Genomic DNA, 15908 nt, shown 5'->3' with positions numbered 1-15908 from the left:
CAAATTTGCGACAAAAAAAATCCATCACAAAATTTCGTCGCTAATTAGATTTTTTCTTGTAGTGAGTACATGGACCTTATTTCAAACTTGATCCGATCTAGTCCGAATCTAGATCCTATTCCAATGGATCTTGGGTCAGATCCTACGATCTGAATTTGATCTATATCCAGACCCGATCATGATCAGGTCTCGTGTTGGATCCCATGATCCAGACCATGTTCAAACCGGATAACAGGTTAGATCCAGATTCTTGACCAGATATTGATCCAGACCCAATCCAAATGGGATTCAGGTTGGATCTGGATTCTGTCTAAATCATGTCATACACAAGCCCGAAACCCAAAATGGGTCGGGGTCCAAATCAGGTGAGATCTAGATCTGAAACACCAAATGGCAAATGGGTCCAGTCTAGATTGGGTCCCGAGGATCAGGTCCAAACCTGATCCTAACGGATCGGGGTCCTGGATCGGGCCCGGGTCGAATCGGATTTCCACTATAGATAGCTAGAGTGGGAACCTGACGGCGCTCAGTTTACACAGCAACCAAACGCCCTCAAACCACGCTGCCCTCGCTCGTTCCGTTTACCTGCGGTCACCAGCATCGGTGCCCTGCCGAAATGCCGTCGGCGATGCCGACCCCCCCTATCGCCGGTCTCCCTCTGCTAGCTGCCCTGGTGAAGAAGGTAAGGAGGAGCTCCCTTTTTTTTTTTAACAGACAACCTCCTCCCTACGTCGGCTGCCTTCCCCATCAGCGGTCGACCACTACAGTCGATGGCGACCAGTTACCATCGGCCACCGTCGTCCGCCGGCGGTTGCAGTGACTGCAAGCAGGGAACTTCGGTTCCCTGTTATTGCAGTGACGCTTACCACCACCGGCTACCTCTGGCAGTCGGTCTCGAATGCCGTCAGTGACGGCGTCCCACGGAAAGCATCAACCTCCGTCTGCCAGCGACAGCATCCGCCCGAAGGTCTGCAGTGGAGGTTGGGGTTGTAGTGGCTGAAGACTGCAAATCAAGGAACTCAGCTCCCTGATTTCTGCATTAACACCTTCCACCGCCGGTTGCCTTCGACGGGCAGTCCTGGATGCCGCCGGCGATGACTTGCAGAAATAGGGAACTTGTCCGCGACATCCCGGGTTGAAGGAGGTAGTACAAAAATTGGGGTTTCACCCCTCTCCCTGCTAACTCCTTTGTTGCGGCTGGTCATACTGCCATTGAGCAAAAAATGCTCATGTTCAGCATGACCTGATCTGCTTCCGTTGACCTCCCTGTGACATCAGTTCATCAATACTTGTTGCTTGAACTGTTTATGTTATGAATGTTTATAATAGCCGGCTGATATATATATATATATATATATATATATATAGAGAGAGAGAGAGAGAGAGAGAGATCTCAATTAGTAGAATGCAGGTAGACTTTGTAATATATGGACCAAAACCCAATTAGAGATAAGTCCATGGGTCCAAAATACAACAACAACAACAACTACGCCTTCATCCCAAAACAATTGGGGTCAGCGATATGAACCAAACAAGAAATTCATTTTGGGTCTTCCACATGAATCCTTTTCCTCCAATCATTTCTATCCAATGCCATGTCCTCGGTGAGGTTCAAATCATTCATATCCTTTCCGATCATCTCCATCCAAGTCTTCCTAGGCCTACCCCGACCTCTTTTAACTAATCTATTTTCCCATTTCTCCAATCTTCTAACTGGAGCATCATTAGGCCTTCGCCGAATATGTCCAAACCACCGTAAACGATTCTCTCGCATCTTATTTTCAATGGGTGCAACACCTACCGTCTTACGTATCTTCTCGTTCCGAATCTTATCTCTTATTGTATTTCCACACATCCATCTAAGCATCCGCATCTCAGCTACACTCATTTTTTGAATATGATGTCTCTTGGCAGCCCAACATTCCGTACCATATAGTAAAGCGGGTCTAATAGTCGTCCTATAAAACTTTCCCTTCAACCGCAATGGCATTCTACGATCGCACAACACTCCAGTTGCACTTTTCCATTTCATCCACCCAACCTTTATCCTATGATTTACATCTCCATCATTTTCTCCATACTTTTGAATGATGGATCCCAAATATTTGAAATAATCATTCACCGGTATTTCTTGCTCACCAAGCTTCACTACACTCCCATCCCTACTTCGTTGCTTACTAAACCGACATTCCATATATTCAGTCTTACTCTTACTCAACTTAAAACCTCTAGCTTCCAATGTCTGTCTCCATAAGTCTAACTTAGCATTAACCCGAGCTCTAGACTCATCAATCAAAACAATATCATCAGCAAACAACATACACCACGGTACATTTTCTTGAATTGATCTCGTAAGCTCATCCATCACTATCGCAAAAAGGAAAGGGCTTAAAGCAGATCCTTGATGTAACCCAACTTGAAAGAAACACCTTTCTTCATCATTGTCCACCAGAGAACGTCCCTAGGTACTCTATCGTATGCCTTCTCTAAATCAATAAAAACCATATGCAAATCTTTATTTCTCTCTATATATCTTTCAATAAGTTGTCTAAGAAGATGTATAGCTTCCATAGTTGATCTACCAGGCATAAAACCAAATTGATTCTTCGATATCGTGACAACCTTCCTCAACCTAGACTCAATCACCCTCTCCCAAAGTTTCATAGTATGACTCATGAGTTTTATACCACGATAGTTTGTACAATCTTGTATATCACCCTTATTCTTATATAAAGGCACCAAAGTACTCTTCCTCCACTCATTTGGCATCTTATTTGTTCGCCAAATCAAGTTAAAAAGTTTTGTCAACCATTCTAAACCTTTCTCTCCCAAGCATTTCCAAGCCTCGATAGGTATACCATCTGGGCCAACTGCCCTTCTTGATTTCATTTTCTTCAAAGCCTCTGCAATTTCATTCTTTTGAATCTTGCGCATGAAGTCACAATTTATCTCATGAAAAGGAATGGAGAAGTCTCCAAGATCTTGAGTATGACTATCATTAAATAGCTTATCAAAATAATCTTTCCATCTCTCCTTAATCTCCTCATCTTTGACTAAAACCCTTTGCGTTTCATCTTTGATACATCTAACCATACCCAAATCCTTCGATTTCCTATCTCTCATCTTTGCAAGCCTATAAATATCCTTCTCGCCTTCTTTGGTATCCAACTTGTCATAAACCTCTTTATATACCTTAGCCCTCGCGTTTCGAACAACTTTTTTAGCTTCCTTCTTTGCTATCATATACTTCTCCAAATTCTCATTATCACGACTCTTACTTAGATTTCTATAACACTCTCTTTTAACCTTAATAGCTAATTTGACATCCTCGTTCCACCATGATGTATCCTTACCTAGTGGTGCACCGCCTTTAGACTCACCCAATACCTCCTTAGCCACTTTTCTCATGCCACCCGCTATCTTATTCCACATTGATTCTGAATCCTCCTCGAGACACCAATTAGCTTCCTTAACTACCTGCTCTACAAACATTCCTTGTTTAGCTCCTTTCAGTGACCACCACTTAATTCTAGGATCTATCCTATGTCTATCCCTTTTGCGGCATTGTCTAATTCTAAGATCTAAAATTAAGACTCTATATTGTGTAGCTACACTTTCTCCCGGTATAACCTTACAATCGATGCAACAACCCCTATCTCTCTTTCTAAGTAGGAAAAAATCTATCTGACTTGTATTAACCCCACTTTTAAATGTTACTAGATGAGACTCTCTCTTCCTAAACCAAGTGTTTGCTACGATCATATCATAGGACAAACAAAAATCTAAAATACTTTCCCCACTTTCATTTCTTTCTCCTATACCATAGCCTCCATGGATACTCTCAAATCCATCCCTACTAATGCCTACATGTCCATTAAGATCACCGCCGATGAAAAGCTTTTCTCCATAAGATATCCCTTGTACTACTCCATCTAAATCTTCCCAAAATTGATGCTTAATGGAATCATCTAAACCTACTTGAGGTGCATAAACACTAATAATATTAATAATATCCGTACCTAATACTAATTTAATAAGTAAAATTCTATCACCCTTCCTACGGACCTCAACTACATTATCTATAAACTGACGACTCATAACAATCCCTACTCCATTCCTATTCCTATTTATTCCTGTATACCAAATCTTATATCCCCAAGGTTCTATCACTTTAGCTTTCTCACCTACCCATTTGGTCTCTTGAAGACATAAAATATCAATCTTTCTCCTACACATAACATCTACTAACTCTACCAACTTACCAGTTAAAGACCCTATGTTCCAAGTGGCTAACCTAATTTTATGGTCTTGGACTAACTTCTTTACCCCCACCCGTCCAACAAAGTGAGGGAACCCTTGCCTATTTGACACCACACCCGGGCGTCGGTGTGACGCGTCGCTTCTGGGCGACGACCTAGCAACCCTTGCCCATTTATCACTGCCTCCGGGCCTATTGAGTACAGCGCGTCGCTTAGTAGGGAACGCCCCAACGAAATTCTCATATTGGTTCATTTTCATAGGATATGACAAAGTTTTTATGCTGGCTGTCACAGGCCTACCGCAACCCTCCTCCTTTATCCGGGCTTGGGACCGGCAGTGTATAACTAAACAGTTATACACAGGCGTAGTTAGACATCCAACAATGTGGTCTTAGACTAGGTAAAGACAGTTCATCAAAATGGTCATGTTTGACCAAATCATGGTCAAACACAAAGGTGGTTAATTGCAGCTGTTGACCATAACAAACTGCAAAAAAGACAAGTTCAAAGCAAACCTATCTAAGACCAATTCATGCTGAGCTTGCTTGTACCGGAACCAAAGCCAACGTGAAATCCAAGTCTAATGTTTAAAGTTCAATGTTCAAATCATATGTTTCCAAAGATCTTTTTCTTAAAATGAGACTCTAGGCTATATAAACTTATCGTGGTTTCTCTCCTTGAATAAGATAGGACCAAAAGTCTTAAAAAAGGGGATCCTTGTCCTCGAAAATGTGAACTTAGGTAAACGGGCTACACGGACCAAGTTTGCGCATAATTCTCAAACAAAACTCAACATACCTTTCATATGAAATATATCTTCCCATCTCAAAAAAGCCCTATGATTCTTTTGAACCTAATTATAGGACTTGTCTTATGACCATACATTCTTATTCTTATGTAGAACTCTCATCTCACAAAGAAGCTAAAAGTCAAGAATGGTTTAGAGTTATGAATGGTGAATTAGAATTTCTAGAAAAGGCTAAACGCTTGAGAGATTCAAACTTTACCCAAAGGAAAAAAAATTATAAGGTGTAGATGGATTTATAAGGTTAAGACAAAGAGTGATGAGATATTACAAAGGTTAAACGAAAAAAAAAAAAACAGCATCGACAAATAGTTTAGAGATGAATTCCTGGCTTTATTGGTTGGTAGCCACAACATTTGACAAAATAATTGAAAAAGTTTCAGCTAAATAAATATGAACATGTAATTAGGTTGGGTTGCAAGGATAGACTGAAAACCCACCACCACCATAATAGAAAATGTAATTAATAAGGACTTTATTTTGATTCCCGTAGCTCACGTAGCCATAGCAGCTAGGCGTGGTAACGTCAGTGAGCTCTCCATTTGGAAACTTAAATTTGCCATCACCATTTATGTATCCAACATCCTTGAAGTAAGCTACTTCGCCATCATCGGCACCTCTCCAGCGACCCCATGGATTCTCACCGCTGCCCATCTTACTGTTGGTGAACTTTCCTCCTGGATATGTATTCAGAAGCTCCCCTCCCCATTCAACTTGGGTGGCCCACCCATTCATGTAACTGAATAATGTGCTTGGCCAATACCCTACATGGTTGCCATCAATACTCAGCCACCAATTGTTAGTAATCTGGTCCTGTAAATGAAATGGAAATTACAAGCTTCAGTATTCTATGCAAAACAAAAAGGTTAGGGTTATTTACAAAAGGGTTGTGCTATTGAAAGGTACCAAATTATATGAAACTATTGAGCTCAAAATCAAAGATTTTAGATTTTTTTTTTGTAAATTAAATCTTATGGATGTGATCAACAATATTTGTTAGTGAGAAATGAGTTTTTCAATCATATGATTGTGATACATAAGTAGGTTTTTTAAGGGATTAAAAATTTATGGGTCTACACTGCACTAAAATTCCATCACTCAGAAAATCATATTTTTTGATGAAAATAGCATGATCCAAGATTATGCTTTGGAAAAAAAAAAAAGCTTCAACCTATGATTTTCAGCTCAATAGTTTCATATGATTTGGTTCCTTCAATAACACCAAATATTAACCCTTTACAAAGACATAGCCAAAACTTTTTTTAATACAGAATAATACCCAAAAAGTTTAGTAATTCAAATGCATACGTCATTTATTTTATGGTCAACCAAAGGCATACTAATTACTAAGTCAGCCTTTCCTATTTTTACTCAAATAATGATTTTTAATGCTTAAAAAGTCAATTTTACACATTAATTTAATGAGAGTAAGACTGCTATAATTTCGAATATGTGGTAACTATTAATCAAACTTTAAGGGATAATAGTTACTAGGGATATGAATTTTGATAAGGATAGCTGCCCGTGATTCAAATTTTTAGGTATGAATTTTAATTAAAATAACAACCATATAACTCTTGTAAATAACCCAAAAAAGTTATTGGAAGTAGAATGGAATTTTTAAAATTGCTTTTCCTTAATGAAATGGAGGGACCGAGACAACCTTGATTATATGGAATCATGGATTTTTCTTACGAAAAATAGCCTCCCCCACTAACCTGTTTTTGCAGTAGTGATACCAAGATTTGTCCTAACACTTGAGTGGTAATGATTAATGTATCTGAACAACTAGCTACTAAATAGTGCAAAGCTGTCGAACCGAAGACCTTTATTTCTAAAAGGATATTGTTGATTACTCGGTCCAAATCCTATATCTAAATTAAGTCACCAAAGCCAAGTTTAAATGTTCTTTAGTATCTTACCTTTATTGTTTCCAATACAAATATTACCACATATGAGAGAGAGAGAGAGAGAGAGAGAGAGAGAGAGAGAGAGAGAGAGATGTTCACTCACCTTTTCTACACGCACATGAAACTCATATTGAACGTCACCATAAATGGAAAGCGGCCGTAAGGGGGCGCCAAGGGTGAAGCTATTATCTACTTGAACAAAACCATGGCAGTCAAAGTTGTAACATCCTGGTTTGTTAGCACCCTGTCATGGAAGTAAATTGGAATAAGTGCACAATCACAATATCTTTTTTTTTTTTTAATATTTAACGAGGGCAAACCCCAATTGTGGTGGTGGGGCCCAACCTCCAGTGGTTAAAGCTAGGTATGCCAAGCCCTTTTGGGCATAGAATCTTTATATCTGTGTATGCAATATAATCTGGCAACTTGGAATATGAACAGCAGGAAGGTTGATGCTTACTTTCCAGAAAACAAACGATCTCGTATTACGGTCACCATAATGATGGGGGTGTACCTGATGATGGAAAAAAAATTATTAACATGAAAGAAAAAACAATGCCCCAGCTAGAAATAGCCAACTACTAGCAATTAACGAAACACGCAGAATACATACATACAGCTAAAAATACAAAAATGCATTCAAAAGATTGAAATAGTCTCTGAGGTACATTGTGTCTTATCATTCAACATTTTGTTTTCTGAAACACCTCCATACAAAACACAAACAATCCGAATACAATATGACACCAAGGGCCAATCCTTGCATTGACCATCCATTTAAGACCGTCTTTAGGCCATTCCAGACGCGCTCTGCTGCTTAATTACCATCTAATTCGCGAAAGTGGTGCGTTCAGATAAGACAAAAGGGATCTGAATATTCTATGATCACCCTCCATACAAACCCATCTCTAAGTAATAATTAAGCAACCAACACCTCCATACAAAATACCACATTTTCCCCAGCCTCCTCAGATCTTTGGCAACCAGTAAGTCTCTTAGGTGAGCAACATTGTTCCAGCAGACCCTCTAGGAGGTATACATGCACGGCAAATCAAGCTTCCTTGTTGGCAGCCATCCAATAAATGGGCGGGCATAAGGCTCTATAACACGAGGCTATTGAGAAGGCCCCACTCCCATGAGAAGAATGCCTACAGAAAAAAGCGTCATCAGCCGCCCCAAGTCAAATTGATCTTTGACAGTTCATGACTTCTATCCACTCCTCAACTTTACTCAAATTAGGAATGGCATCTAAGAGTGAAGTCCCAGAGATACGCTCCAATGACATGAATGAACTGATCATGCACTCCATATTCCTGAATATCAAATATAGTCTAGGAAACTTATCCTTCAATGTCGTTTCACCCAACCAGACATCCTTCCAAAATCTTGTTTTTTTTTTTAAGAGAAAGATAAAAGCTTTATTTAAATGAAGAAAGCAGAATTAAGACGAGAAATTGTCAAACTGCAGCACAAAATGAAGCACATTTACGTAGAGATAGAAGTACTATTTCTGAAAAAGATCAAGGAATAATCAGAATCCTTTGCAGCAAGAAGGACGTCTGATTGAATGGCCAGTATCAAAGAGGCAAGCGACACCTTCTCCCCTCTGAAGAGTATTATTTTGTGCTTCCCCAAATCCGCCACCAAGCTGATATCAGCTGCCACCTCCAAACCTTTGTCCAACCAAGCAGAAGCTTCAGGGTATGAGGACCCAGGAGCAATTGAGATTGCAAATGGGCAATCTTGTCATTGCCCATTTGCAACCTCCACTTTGATTGCCCCCATGAAATCACGTAAAACTGATATCCAACAACCCTTCCATACCGCATAACCACCACGTTGATTGCCCTCATAAAATCTTGTAAAACTTATTTAACATCTTAAGATCCAGGTTTAAGCCCAAAGATGAAAATATGTTCATTCTTTCATTAGGTTAGCTCAATATCGGATACTAGATCCTCAAACTTCTTTGAGCAACACCAGATAACAGAGGGACCACCCACTCAAACGATCTAAGGATGTTAAAGGGTCGGGATGTTGAAAATAGTTTCTTATTCTATGTTGGGAAAGAACATAATTACATAGAGAAGGGTTTCATGTGAGGTTGATTGCAGAGAGAGAGAGAGAGAGAGAGAGAGAGAGAGAGAGAGAGAGAGAGAGAGAGAGAGAGGAAACCGTAAGCTCCCATTGCCGAACAGAGCATTGTTTGGCATTCATTGGAGGTGTGAGCCCAGGGTAAACAGTGCTTGCTTAAAGCAGCTGGCTAGCAAACTGCAGATTTGGGACTCCAGAGCTGATGACAGATGGTCTTTCGATACACACCTCTTCCTGATCCTAGCAAGGACATTGATAGACTGTGTTGACAGTCAGTCGCTGGAAGCTCTCGAGGTAAATGCTTTCATTAGGATGGTTCCACCAAGGGTGTTGGATGAATGTGGAGTGGGGAGTTGTCTGGAATTCTCATTCTTCTTCATCAAACAACTACAACGTTTTGTGAAGGCAAGAATCGTACAACAGGCCTTGCCGAAGGAAATCTTCGACCCATAACTTACCGATGACGATTAAGGAATAGGGGCTGTGGTCCAACCAAGTTTGGAGTATCTCACCCTCGTATCATATGAGGGTAAACAACTGAAACCATGCAAGCCTACTTAAAACCTTGAAGGACTGGGGTATGTTGCACCTAACAAACCAAATATGTAGGCTAGACAAATCCCCGATAACATTAAACCTGGAGCTTTTCGGAGACCTCTCTAAGTTGTTTCAGACCTGATTGCGAAGCAGAGCGCTATCTCTCATGGTTGTAGCTGTATTCATCAAACAAATCCATCGTGAGGTCTTCATTGTGAATGGGGTCAAGGCCACAACTCAACCCTACTTCTTTGATAAACAACAGGTGCTGAACGAATCCGAACCAGGCTGGATTAGGGTACAAAGCAGGAGAGACAAAGCATTGAAAATGCTCCTTCGTAAGGCCCAAAACTGTACAGGCAAGGCTGGTGACCGGTGGTGTGGGGTTTGCACCACGTTAAATTTCAAGCCAAGGACAGTCTGCATGACCTGCACCCATTCCGTCGTCTGAAGTTAATCTTATCGCATGTGATAAGATCTGGAAATGCAGGAAGCAGTCTCAGGAGCATTTGATTCCCATGAGTAGATGTGTTCTTATAAGGTTTCAAAAATCAACAACATACAATTTTTAAGGCTCCAAATACAATTTTTTCCATACAAAATGCATGATCCTAGAGTAGATTTTTAGTAAATCATTCATGTCAAACACATCTATAAGGTTGGAATTGTGAAAAAAAATACCAGAAATCTAATATCATGTTTCATTTAGCACTGTACCAATTTAGCAAGAATGAATTACCTTTATATATATATATATATATATATATATATATATATATATATATATAAAACATTTGGTCAGGTTGTCATGACGTTGGAATGAGTTTTTTTTAGTTTATTTTTTATTTTTATTGTGTTGTCTTTCTTTTTTTAGAGAAAACAATTCATTGATGGGAAATATAACAGAAGTTTACAATAAATGTGCTTGGGACGAGGTGTCACCCTAATGCCAATATCTCAGCAGTACACCTAAATTTCGAAAGAAGAAATGGAGATACCATCTTCATTGACGGCCAAAACCAGGAAGATGCATCAAATTAAGATCCGAGTCAGACCATTTTAACCTACAGCTTTGCCTAAACTCCCATCGAATTGAATCCAAAACTGACCCCAATTTTTTGAATCTTCCATGAAAGGTCCGTTCATTCCGCTCAAGCCAAAGAACCCTCCAAACAAGTAGCAGCCAACAACCCCTTAAAAAACCCACTGTGAACCTTTCCCAAGGAGTTCTTTTGCTATAATCAAATCCCTGAAGGAAGTATCAGGGGCATTATGTAGGACAGTCGCACCCCACATGAGACAATGTGAATCTGATATAAATTTACATTCTAAAAAGAGATGTGTGATCGTTTCTTCACTCTTATCGTACCCTACATTTGCTAGTTAGATGGAAACCCTTCGACTTCAAATACGAATCCGTTTTAACTTTAATTTGTCCTCCAAAATTAACCAAGCGAAGGTAGAGCCACGCGCTGGAAGACCATTACCCCAAAGGGCCCCCTTATGTTGAAAACATACAGCAGCATAATTGACAGGGCCGATGGGGCCATTGACCGGGTCGGTCTGGTCAACGGCCCAGCCCATCAACTACGGAGAAGGAAAACGCCCGGTTCTGGCCCAGTTCTGAAATCCCAGGTCCATGGCTTGCCCGTTAGGCCCATGGGCCTAATCATGATGGGCCGGGCCTATTATATAATACATATAATATATATTATATTTTATATAAAATATAACATATATTATTTATATAAAGTATTATATTATATATGATGCATTGTAATATGTTTTATGTTTTATGTTATATATAATATATATAAAATGGGCTGGACCGGGCCGCCCGTGTCACGCTTCGAGCTGGGGCAGGGCCAGAGGTCCGGTTTGGGCCGAGCCAGGGCCAAATATACTGGCCCTGGGCTGGCCGGCCCAGACCATGGCGGGCTGGGCTGGCCGGCCCAATGCCCACATGTGTATGTGTGTGTGAGAGAGAAGAATAATTTGACCATTGGATTAATATAGCAGTCTAAATCATTAATGAGCAATTATACACGACAACGGATTCCACATGGTTGCCTGTCATAGACCCGGGGCTGATGTTTCAGGATTCCCGTGTATTTTTCTTCTTCTTTTGGCTGATTCTTCATTAGCCGCATTGTGTAATTAGTTTAAATTACTATTAATGCAATTCTTATCTTTTAATTAATAAAAGAAAACTCATTCATAATCATTATCTAATCATCATTTATGAAGCATTATTAAGGTAGTGCTTTAATTCTAAAAGTAAATGAGAGAGAGAGAGAGAGAGACCGTCCACCCAACAAAAATAGCATCTTCGCCTGCAGGACCACGGTTGGTGAGAGCCATCCTAGCACTGGAGAATTCGTTAGGTGATGCTACACTTGGTTGCCAAATATTTATACTGGCTTGCGCTCCAAAGTACCCATAATTTGGAGGGTTTTGGGGTGCCATGGTAGCGAACTGCAACAAAAGAACAACCAAACAATAATTAGAGAAATGATAAATATGAACTGAACCAACTGCATTAATTTTTCATTGTAGGTAGCTCTGTGCAAATGACAAGCAAATAACAAGTGTGTGTAAACAGAGGCAGATTGAGGTCCATCAGATTCAAGCATAAAGCTCCAAAGTTAATCTGCATTTGGGTTCTTCACATGTACCTTGAAGTCATTATGGTTTTAGATGTTAGTGCAGGCTACATTCTTAATCAGTGTCATAAATGTTCTCGAGAATTTCCTCGATGAGGGAAATCTCCCAATCAATTAATTTTTTTGGATCTTTTGGGAAAATAATATCAGAATAATATCAATACATATAAAAAACTATATGTTAAACTGTGAGCAAAAAAGTATTTATATGAAAATATTGACAGTCTTTTTATCAGGTTAATATCGGGATACACTCAAGATGAAAATATCATGATATTTCCAAAATGGTCGCCAATATTTTGCGACATGGTTCCCACTAGGGTCTAGACCTGTATATAAATAAAAATGTTAAAGCAACAAAGGGTTTACTAGAATCCTACAAAATCCTTGGAAACTAGTTGGCTTTGATAGCTCAATCTATACAAAAATATCAATAAAATTTTAAAATAGGTAATTATCAGCAAACACATGCAAAAATGTTACTTTAAATGATGGATCTTTTCTTTCTGTTATTTTTGCATGTGCAAAGCTTTTTATTATATTGCTATATTTATGTGTGTGTATAGAGAGAGAGAGATTGGTTCCTCCAAACAACCTTAATTTTCACCTTTGAATTATTTTTCTTGAAATCTAGCCTTATAGATAAAATCTACATGATACATTTAGTAAATAGGCTTTTGTACCATCTGATTATGATATGTCAACAAGTTTTTATGAAGCTTCAAAAATCAATGGCTCATAATTTTTATACATTTAAAGATTCATAAATTCATTTTTTACCAACAAATTAAGATCTAACAGTTGATTCCTAGCCAATAGAACATGCTAAACACAGCTGTACGGTCAGATTTGCCAAACATGGCTTGGAACATTGTAATCAGCAGTCTACACCATATGGACAGGAAAAATCAATTTTTCCATATATATATAACGGTCCAAAACCTTTGTAAATCTTTGAGGTCCCAAATATCAATTTTTCATTGAAAACACATGATTCAGGTTTGGTTTCCTAGGTCCAGCACGTTTATTAGATCAGGACTGCAAAAAAAAGAAGAAGCCGAAAACCCAATTAGCATATTTCATTTATGCATAGATTTTTACCCTATATATATATATATATATATATATATATATATATATATATATATATATATATATATATATATAGGAAACTGGAATATGTAACCAGCAAAATGTGCAAACCAGTATATATAAACTGAGATTTTCATAGGTTTTTTGCAAATCTAACCCTAGAGATGAATTTGACATCTGGAATAGACTATTGAATCATAGTAATCGGATCAAGAAATGTGATTTTGTATATATGCTTGAATATTTACGGAAATTTTGAACCGTTGATTTTCAAACCTTAAAATATCCTTCTTATACATCCCAATCATATGATCCAAGAGTCTGTTTCTATAAAACCAAGCATCTAGATCCCATAAAAATAGAAAAACCCTATGAGAAATCTAGGTGCATACCAATTTACATATTTTGGTGATTTACATATTCTAGTTATATATATATATATATATATATATATATATATATATATATATATATATATATATATATATATATATATATATATATATATATATATATATAGCACATATACACACGCATCATGATGTTACCTCACGAACAGGTTGTCGGGTATCAGCTGATAGTGAATCATAACTCTTTTTGGTGGTTGGATAAGTACTGTTTTCCTTTTTACTATCGCGAGGTCTAAGGATGGGGACAGTTCCACTCGGACACTTCACACTCTTGGACCACGCTTGGAGGGCTCCATTGGTCTTGGTAGGTTCAGCTCCTGTTGTGGAAAAGCTAGGCCTCATCTGCATTTCATCATTTGTATTTCACAATGAAAACAAAAATAGGCTTTGAAATCTTTTTAACCATTTCAAGGATGAGAGAAAAAAGATATACAAGAAACCTGTATGACATGATCTTTAAGCAAAGGATCCTGCAGTGAAGGTTGTCTGTAGATATCATAACAATCGATCACATCCCCATCTTCGCTCTGCGTTGCAAACATATACACACCATTAGCCATAAGACATGAGATGTTGATGATGATGGTTATGATGATGACACTAACATAAATGGTTTTAACGGGGGAGTGGCTTTTGATAGGAGGGTCTCTCCCATCTACCCCATGACTTAGAAGAAGAGAGACTATCACCAAAAGAACAGTCATTTCTGTAAAATAAGAGGACAAAAAACAACTTCGATGCCTTGCAGCGGCAATGCATAAAACCATCATGGACAAACTAAGTATGGAATGTTTTCAATTGATCGGCAATAAGATTTTGCACAGAAATAAAGGGGCGGATATGTACAGAGTGCAGGATGCAGACCCATCTGGTGAAAATAAACTATATATGGAATGTTTTCAAAGGCAAATAAGATTTTGCTTAACTGGCAATAAGATTTTGTTTCCTCCATGTATGACGTTATTGTGCATTCCTCTGTCAAGAAGATAAAATCGATGTCTTCTTGTTCCAAGGGAGATTGCTATCCTCCCAAGATGAGAATGATTCTTTGATGGCCCATATTTTTGACGATGAGATAAAAATTGTTATTTTCCAAGCTAATGGGGAAAAGTCGCCAGGTCCATATGGTTTTTCAGGATTGTTCTACCAAAAGTGTTGGGACATTATGGGAAAGGATGGCATTAGTGTTATAAAAGATTTTTTTGTGAAAGAAAAATTGTCAAGAATGTGAACTCCACCCCTGTTTCTCTCATCCCCAAAAGCTTGGGTAGATGATTAGTTGAAGGATTTTCAGCCCATATCCTTATGCAACTTACTATATAAAATCATCTCTAAGGTAAAGGTAAATCGAATGCGTGGTATTTTTATGAGAATTATTTTAAAAAATCAGGCTGCTTTCCTTAAAGGCAAGGATATCCGAGAGTATTAATTTTACTTGCTCATGAAATTGTAAATTCTATTGCTAGACTTAAGATTTCAACCTTATGCCTAAAGCCATAGAGTTTCTTAGTGTTTTCTGGAGAGTTTCCTTCTTTGTTTGGGCTTTCATCCTACATGGGTGCACCATATTATATTATGTGTCACGACTGTCTCCTTTTGGGTTGTGGTGAATGGAGTTCTTGTGAAGAAGTTTTCTAGCTCGGGATTATTCCGAGGGATCATATTTCTCCATATTTATTTTTGGTGATTATGGAAAGATTATCTCGAAGATTGAATTTTAGTATAGACCAAAAACAACTGGAGGTCATTAACTTTTCGCATTATGAAAAACATATATCACACTTGTTTTTTGCTGGTAATGTTCTTCTCTAGGGGAGGACCAAATCCATACTCTTAAAAGGTATGGATTCCATTTAATGTTGATAAATCCAGTGTTTCTCGGCTTTCTCTATTAGTTGATTGGAATCTACATGAGTTGCCCATTAAATATTTGAAACTTCCTCTATGCATTGGCAAGTTAATTAAATGTTGTGTTATGTCAACAATTTATTTTCAAGGTTCAACAACGTATTGAAAGTTGAAAGGCGAAGTTGTCTTATTCCGGGAGGATTTTGCTTATTTAGAATACGTTATCTAGTAATGCCTAAGAAAGTCTTGAATCAGTTGGAATCTCTTTTTTTTTTAAATTTCTATGGCAT

The 15908-nt window shown here is 38.4% G+C and overlaps 1 protein-coding gene across 1 annotated transcript; it reads right to left on the bottom strand.

The window, feature by feature from the left end:
* Positions 1-1019: 1019 nt before the first annotated feature.
* LOC149820293 (protein neprosin-like) lies at positions 1020-14474 on the bottom strand. The gene is made up of 8 exons (XM_089981782.1): positions 14211-14474; positions 13909-14112; positions 11910-12080; positions 7435-7488; positions 7078-7218; positions 5563-5877; positions 4668-4729; positions 1020-1206 (listed from the first exon to the last, which is right to left on the bottom strand). Exons 1-8 carry the CDS (start codon positions 14472-14474, stop codon positions 1020-1022), a joined length of 1398 nt encoding a protein of 465 aa, XP_089837908.1.
* Between the last annotated feature and the right edge of the window lie 1434 nt (positions 14475-15908).

This window comes from Nuphar pumila, chromosome 12 (assembly GCF_984573655.1).
Source record: "Nuphar pumila chromosome 12, dmNupPumi1.hap1.1, whole genome shotgun sequence".
Taxonomy (NCBI): domain Eukaryota; kingdom Viridiplantae; phylum Streptophyta; class Magnoliopsida; order Nymphaeales; family Nymphaeaceae; genus Nuphar; species Nuphar pumila.
The sequence above is the reverse complement of the archived record's forward strand: the minus strand, read 5'-3'. Positions and strand labels throughout refer to the sequence as shown.